Source organism: Monopterus albus, unplaced genomic scaffold (genome assembly GCF_001952655.1).
Source record: "Monopterus albus unplaced genomic scaffold, M_albus_1.0 scaffold31.1, whole genome shotgun sequence".
Taxonomy (NCBI): Eukaryota; Metazoa; Chordata; class Actinopteri; order Synbranchiformes; family Synbranchidae; genus Monopterus; species Monopterus albus.
The window spans coordinates 3,611,893-3,619,716 of record NW_018127911.1 but is presented as its reverse complement, the minus strand read 5'-3'; the positions used below and the strand labels follow the sequence as shown (position 1 = coordinate 3,619,716).

At 40.0% G+C, this 7,824-nt stretch overlaps 1 protein-coding gene across 1 annotated transcript; it reads left to right on the top strand.

Annotated features, from left to right (window-relative positions):
- Positions 1-6: 6 nt before the first annotated feature.
- Positions 7-5,627, top strand: LOC109958248 (guanine nucleotide-binding protein subunit beta-4). Its single transcript, XM_020596761.1, has 7 exons — positions 7-31; positions 1,252-1,315; positions 1,979-2,141; positions 2,576-2,642; positions 3,106-3,307; positions 4,108-4,324; positions 5,233-5,627. Exons 1-7 carry the CDS (start codon positions 9-11, stop codon positions 5,331-5,333), a joined length of 837 nt encoding a protein of 278 aa, XP_020452417.1. The 5' UTR covers positions 7-8; the 3' UTR covers positions 5,334-5,627.
- Positions 5,628-7,824: the final 2,197 nt, after the last annotated feature.

Here is a 7,824-nt window from a genome sequence, read left to right as displayed (position 1 = left end):
TCTATGCAATGCACTGGGGGAGCGACTCCAGGTAGTGGAGTTAATCTAAAACGGCACCATTCTTAGCTCTAAGCAGGATATGGAATTAACTTTTTTTTTGTTTGTTTGTTTTTTTTGGAGGGACTTTTTTCCATTCTTGGCTGGATTTATCATTTCATCTTTTTATTTTTAGAGGTTTTATTTTAGATTGGCTGTAAAGATTTTTTTTTTTTTAAATAACACTGAGGTTTTTTTTCCCATCAATGGAAAGATAAAATGCTGTTGTTTTACAAAACTTAGACTTAGAATTTATTAGAATTGTAGAAACTCTGACATTCATTTCTCCCTGAGCCACTCTGACAGTCTGCAGGTTTACATTCCAGCCAAGCATGGCCACTACTTCAGTCAGACAGCAGGAGTTTAACAGTAAAACAGTAGAAAACTGCCTTAACTACTTAATTTTCATATCATTAGTCGAACGAGAACCAATATGAAGCTTTAACAGTTTTCCAGAGGTTGTGATGATTCACAATTAATCGTTGAGTAAAGTTTCTCCATGTCCACATTGGATTGCAGCTGTGACTGCACACCTTGAGTTGTCACTAACTTTAAATTTACAAACCGCATTTTTAACTGTTTTGTTGCAAATATGAGCACCAAGAATTATTGGTCAGGACTGTATTTTTAGTATGCGTGGAGTTCACCATTGTTTATCCATAGATGAGCTTGATGGCTCTCCTCTTGATTGTAGTGTAATGCACTCGGACCATTTTCTGTCCCAGGAGAGACAGGAACACCCAGTCAAGATGGGAGGGAGGGGTTCCAGCTGTTCTACATCTGCATCACCTTCAGCTATTATGCTATGCCCCCTGTTTATACTTAGTCAGTCTTCTGTGTCTTTTTCTTCTTGTTGTCCTACTTCAGCTTCTTTCTTGTACTTTCCCAACCCCTCAGGCTTCTACCTCCCACTCAACAGTTGGGACTTTTACATAACTGGGGTGATGAATATTACATGGTGTGGGACATTAAAAATGGCTTCCCTGGATAAGGAGACTTCCACTGGTAGAGGGAACATGGAGGGAAATGAGTACAAAGAGAGAGGAGTAGGGCGCTTACATTGGACAGTGCTCATTTTACTCATTCAGACAGTATAGCACAGTCTATAAGGGGGCTGGCTCTCATTGTTTCTAATGAACAAGGTGCATGTACCTTAGGATTATATGAGGTTTTTGTGTTGGCCTACTCATGTTGGTCTTCTTAACTTGTTTCCAGGGTACTTGTCAGTGCCTCACAGGATGGAAAGCTAATCATCTGGGACAGCTACACGACAAATAAGGTGAGATTACTGATGATAAACAACAACATTAAATGTTGAAGTCAAACTAGGTGAGATTACTGATGATAAACAACAAAATGTATGATATGTACATCTGACCTACATTAAATGCTGAAGTCGAACCTTGTTTCCTGCCATCAGTGGTGTGCCGCTCCCATACCACATTTCAATGGCTCCAGTTTGACTTTTGAGAGGCATATTATAATTAGTTTGGCTGTATTTTGCAAAAAAATCAGTATCACTCAGCATTATGGTTAGGTATGTTCTGATTGATGTTATTACCCAAAAATAATGATACAATTCTCTGAAACCAAAAAGAGGTGGCCTATACCATCTGAACCTCAATACTTACTGTTTGGAGATGCTGCTCATGCCAAAATTTTGACATCCAGAGTAGAAAAAGAAACCACCTTCTGTCTCTGTTATCTAAATAAGTCTGTACCATTATGTAATTTTATTGCTGCATTGTTAACTGACGTATTTTGCAATAGTGTCACCCAGACAAATGAAGGAATGCATCCTGTAATTTCTTCAAGTACAGGAGATGTTAGATTTTTGTCAGCTGATCACATAAAAGTACATAACGATTTACTGACCTTAACCTTAGTGATATTTTCTTTATTGTATTAACAAAGAAAAGACACTGGCTCTGCTTGTACTCAGATGCATGCCATTCCACTGCGCTCGTCCTGGGTGATGACGTGCGCCTACGCCCCCTCTGGGAACTATGTGGCCTGTGGTGGCCTGGACAACATCTGCTCCATATACAGCCTGAAGACCCGCGAGGGCAACGTGCGTGTCACTAGAGAGCTACCTGGACACACAGGTAGGCATGGGGCTATCTGAAAAATGATACTAATAAAATGAGACTCAGCCTTAACCTTAACATTGTCTTTATTTGACTAATACTGTACTGGGATAACTTTGATGTTTTGTCAGCTTGTGTAGAGATTTCACTTTTCTTTTATACAATTTCACATGATCAGACTGCCTTGACTTTGTTGTACTGCACATCCTTGAAGGTCTCCCTCTTTTGGGCACCTGCTGGACAGACACGTTTATCTGTTTCGACGAATAGTTAAACAAATACAGGCTCAGCATAGACTGTACTTGGGTGGACATAACTACCAAAATGAGTGATTAGTATAGCAGTAAAAATTCAGTTGCTGCAGATCTCACTGTGGGTAGTCAGTTAAGTGCCTTGCCAAGGGCCAGAGCACAACTCTCCTTATCTGCTACTGAGCTTGTGTTTATCCTCAGGATATTTGTCCTGCTGTCGTTTCTTGGATGATAACCAGATACTGACCAGTTCCGGAGACACCACCTGGTGAGCAATGACTCTCTTAACCTCTTGCGTTAGTGATATTTCATTGATATTCTTGCTTGCATGTTACACACACACACAGCTGACAATGCTTCTCCAAATTGTAGGTGAATGTTAAGAGTATCTCTCCAGTGTCCATCCTCTTCACCAGCTTTATCTCGTATTGCTGCTCTGGAATTACCTTTTGTATGGACTTGACAAAAACACTTTGCTCTGTGCTCTTCTCTATGGTTCTGTTAAGTGAGATTAGATGCATATTGCAGATCAGCCATTGTCAGTCATAGTCCTATGGGGTCATACAATCTGAAAGTTTTGTTAGCATAGCAGCTAATACATCTTCATTGTGTTAATACTGTAATGTGGCAGGTGACATTTATTGTCTCTGGTGCTGTGCACTTCCCAGCTGAGCCTTCCTAATAACTCAGGGGACACCAACTGATTCCTAATCGCTGCTTCTCTCTTGCAGTGCACTGTGGGACATAGAGACAGGCCAGCAGGCCACCATCTTCACTGGCCACACAGGTGATGTGATGAGCTTGTCTCTAAGTCCAGACTACAAGACCTTTGTGTCAGGAGCCTGCGACGCCACCTCCAAGTTGTGGGACATCCGTGATGGCATGTGCAGGCAGTCCTTCACCGGCCACGTGTCCGACATAAACGCCGTCAGCGTGAGTGCTTGGACCTTTATTCACATATACACTACAAGATTGGCTTGGATGTGGAGCTACACCTAAATATCTTTTGATTGTCTTGTGCCTTTTAGAAGAGAGAGTTTCATTTTTCTTCCAGTTTTATGATGAGGTCTGTGATTTGGGGTCGTTTGACCTCTTCACTCTCACAGTATTTATGCTTCTTTGAGTGCCAGACTTCTAAGACGGTCATTACTCATCCTAACTGCTCAGTTTGTGTTTATTAATACAAACACCCTGCTGTGGCTTGAAAAATAATGGGGATCATTCCTCAGCAAAACTGTTTCATGAGAAAGTAAACTAAACCAAACCGGTTGTGGTGTGAATTCTGATAGTTTCTTTTAAGAGTAACACAATGAAACAAACAAAACTCAAGCAAAAATGTGGAGGATAATTAAAACATTAACATAAAAAAAACAGATTTCATACAATTATGTAATGATTTAGCATAATTTAAACTTTATTTTTCTGAGTTAGAATATGGTATCATGCAGGCAGTGTGGAGGTTGGAGGTTTTCATTGGACTGTAGCAATAGACTGGGAAAATCACATTACAAAGACTGAAGCTGTGTGAATATTAGCCTACTCATGTCAAAATGCACCATCTCAGGCCTTATTAGCTCTAGGTCAGCGGTGCCCACACTTTTTCGCCTTGCGAGCTCTAGGTGATCTGTAAGACTGGTAAAAACAAGAAGCCTCTGCCCAGGAACCCCACCCCTGCCTCAAACGCTATAAATTGGTTTAACATCACTTCCCATACTCCTCCTTTTCTCCTGCAGTTTTTCCCCAATGGTAATGCCTTTGGCACAGGCTCAGATGACGCAACCTGCAGGCTGTTTGACCTACGTGCTGACCAGGAGCTGATGATGTACAGCCATGACAACATCATCTGCGGCATCACTTCTGTGGCTTTCTCCAAGAGCGGCCGCCTGCTCCTGGCTGGTTACGATGACTTCAACTGCAACGTTTGGGACACTCTGAAAGGCGAGCGTGCAGGTAAGTAAGGTCTGAAGTCTGGGTATGGGTTTTCAAACTTTTAGATATGAGGTGACTTGTTGGTTTAAAGAAATGCCTTGTCACCGTCTTGACTGAGATTAATTGGTTAGTTCATTAGAAGCAGCTGGTAAAACATAGTGTTACTTCGGTAAACCTGTGATCACTTTTTTTTTTTTTTTGTTTTGTTTTGTTTTTTTTAACTGATGCCTTAGTGTAGCTTTTATCACTGTGAGCAAACTGAAATATTATGAATTCAGATAGCCTTTTTATGCTACATTTACACTTCAGCTTACAAGTGTTAAATGACAACAGCAGGAGCTACATGAGGTCAATTTACTACTGTCTACTATTTTCTGATTGAATTTTGATTAGGAACACATGGGTCAAGTGTGAAAGTGAACAGGACTTAGACTTTATTGTTTCAGCCCCAATTTGTTTTGACAGTATGAGCTCATAGCATCTTGAATTCCTGTTTTCCTTGATGGGTACCTATTTTCTCTCTGTTGTTATTGAGAGAAATGCACCTAAACTTGATTGTAAGATGAACAATAACTTGTTATAATTGTTTTAATTTATAAGGAATAGAAACGTGTTCTCCCCCCCCCCTTAATTATTGGTAACTGCTTATATTCATATCAAACTGGGCTCCAGCCAAAAATTACTTCTTTCATTATTCTGCCAGTTGTTTTCCCAATCATATTTATCTTCTGAAATTTTATAAACCAAAGAGAAATCATCATCATGGTCAAAGATGTTCAGATTAGCAGTTTTTGTTTCACTTGTGTGTTAATTATCACACTTGAGAAACTTTAGGGGAAATGTTGGCTTAAATAATTATTTTGCCAGTCATTTTTTCTGTTGATGACTAAGATATAAATAGACATATAACCCCCCCCATTGACCTCCAGGTGTCCTAGCGGGCCACGACAACAGAGTGAGCTGCTTAGGAGTGACAGAAGACGGCATGGCCGTGGCCACCGGGGACAGTTTCCTTCGGATCTGGAACTAAACAAACCCCTTCCCCGTTGTATTTGATCACTGCCCGCCGACGTTCCCTCCCCGCAGCCCCACCCTGCATATCCAAACTCATCTGCTGGGCTGGACTTGAAGGGTGCACACTGTGTCAGCCAAAATCCTCCCAAATCAACCCTGGTTCTCCTCTCTCCGCTGGCGACCTGCTCACCTGTGAGAAAGTACCGACTCTTTCTACCTGTCCAAGTGACTTTTTTTTTTTTACTCAGCTATTACACAGCAACACAAATAAGAACCTTTCAGTAGTTGTTCAATCAAAAAAAAAAAAAAATGTGTGAAAGACTGAAGGAAAAAAGTTTAAATTTTGCCCTTAACCAATTCTCATCTAGGGGGGTGATAAACAGCATCTGTTCCTGTGACTAACAACAAGCAAGCTGACCATGTGTAATATGTTACAGTATATATGTATAGCATTATGTGTGTATATATGCATCATATATGCATATATAATGTGTATGTAAATATTTTTGTATTTTATTTCCCACCTTTTGTGTTCTGGTTTTGTTCTTTTTTTTATATAATTTTGGGGGGTTTAACTCTATTTTCTAATGCACATATTCACAACATAATACCAGAAACATTTATTGTATCCTGTGTTGGTGTCGAACAATTTAGACACGGAAACGTATCATTATTTTACCTGAAAGTTCTCCTTTCATCTTCTAAACCTTCTGCTATTCCCTGACTTGGTCAGGCTCACTCATCTGGCAACAAAAAGAGGCAAACAAAACAGTTTTCAAATGTAAGAAGTTGCCCAGCTGAACTCGCTTTCCTCATTTGTATGTGTGTAGTGTGGTTACAGGCAGTGGGCACAACTCATGCATCCTGTACCTCTAAATGTTGTGTTTATGTGAATGATGGCTGTGATGATATTTTCACTCTAACAACACAAAGCCCTAGTATTCTTCACCACGGTGTTTTGATCTCAAAGCAGTGTTACACTGCTGTGGTTATGAGATGGATGTGATTAGAGCTTCAAAACCAACAAGCTTTGACTTCAAGGTTATAGTCTGGATTCAGCTTTAGCTCCAAAAGTGAGACCAGTGAATTTTAGGCTCAAATCAAAAACTTTATTTTACTGGAGGCTCTGCTTTGGCCTCTCTACTCAAGTGGATTCAAAGCATCGGATGCTGAATATCTGAAGACCACAACCACTCCATGCAAATCAGTTCAGTAATTTGCATCATTAGTCCCATTTTCTATGGCCTATAGAATCTACACTTTTCCTTGAAATGGAGACAAGCATGCCAAGTTGTACAAATAACGCTGATAGAGAAGGGTGGTGCAGAGAGAGACATGATCTCAAGTGGGAGAGTGGTCAGTTGACATGCGAGGATGATAAAGGACAATAATGACCGTCAGCGGCCTCTGAGGACTTTGCTTAAAAAAAAAAAAAGACAAATGAGTCCTCGTCAAGTAACTGCATGGAACTGAAATCATGTTGGCTATTACAAAATCAAACCAGTGCCAGCGCAAGTCTGTTTAAACAAAAAAAAGTTTAACCCTTTAAAGAAACTTTTAAAAGGTTAAATGCTTTCAATTCCTGATTTTTTTATTTCTCTCACCAAAAATGTTAAATATTGCTAGTGAAGAAAGTGGTAGACAGAAATGTACACATAGAGAGAAATGCACTCAGAAATCATAGTACAAACCACTGAGCATGTGGCTTATGTACCCTTAGAGGTGGCGTTTCTGATTTTAAGTATTTTCTCATCATGGTTCTTCAAAAGGTTTAATTTTTAAAAACTAACCCGTGTGGACCTATCCATCAGCTGTCTGAGGTGCCTATCTCTAAATATGAACAATTGACCCACATGGGCTGGATAAAGGAGGGTTTGAGCTCCTGTGAGATGTGGCACTGTTGTCTCCATTCTGCCTTACAGTATCATTCATAATAGAAGGCAACATCAACTACAGTAATGTTGTCCTCTTACTGTTCCTTGTTACACATCACAAAGAGTGCTTTTTCTCAAATTAACCAACAGAAGCACATTCTGAAACTAGTGAACACTAAAAGAGCATGCATACAGAAAACCACCACAACTACATACTTAAAGTAGGTTTCTTAGTTGACTTTTTATACAATTCTGCTTTCTCCTACTACCGTCCAGTTTGTGGTATTTAGGTTCGATCAGTTCGTTTTTAGCCTGAGACTTATGTTTGAGGTGTGTAGAGGGGTATGATTTGCTGATGTACGTGGATAACAGATTTGTGTTACTTCCGCATTTGTGCTAACATTATCCACAGACCCTGAGCTGTGAACTTAAAAAGTAATCATGACAACAAAAAAACAAAAAACAAACATACATTAGCTCACTTTACTGAAGTGCCAGCCTTCTCCATCTCCATTGTCAGTGTCTGATTTTATGCCGTGTTGTCTGATCAAACAGGTGCACAGCTGGCATCTGTAGGTGGTTCTTTTGTATCCCAGAGTGTTATTAAGTTGACAGTGTTTATTAAATCTAAGC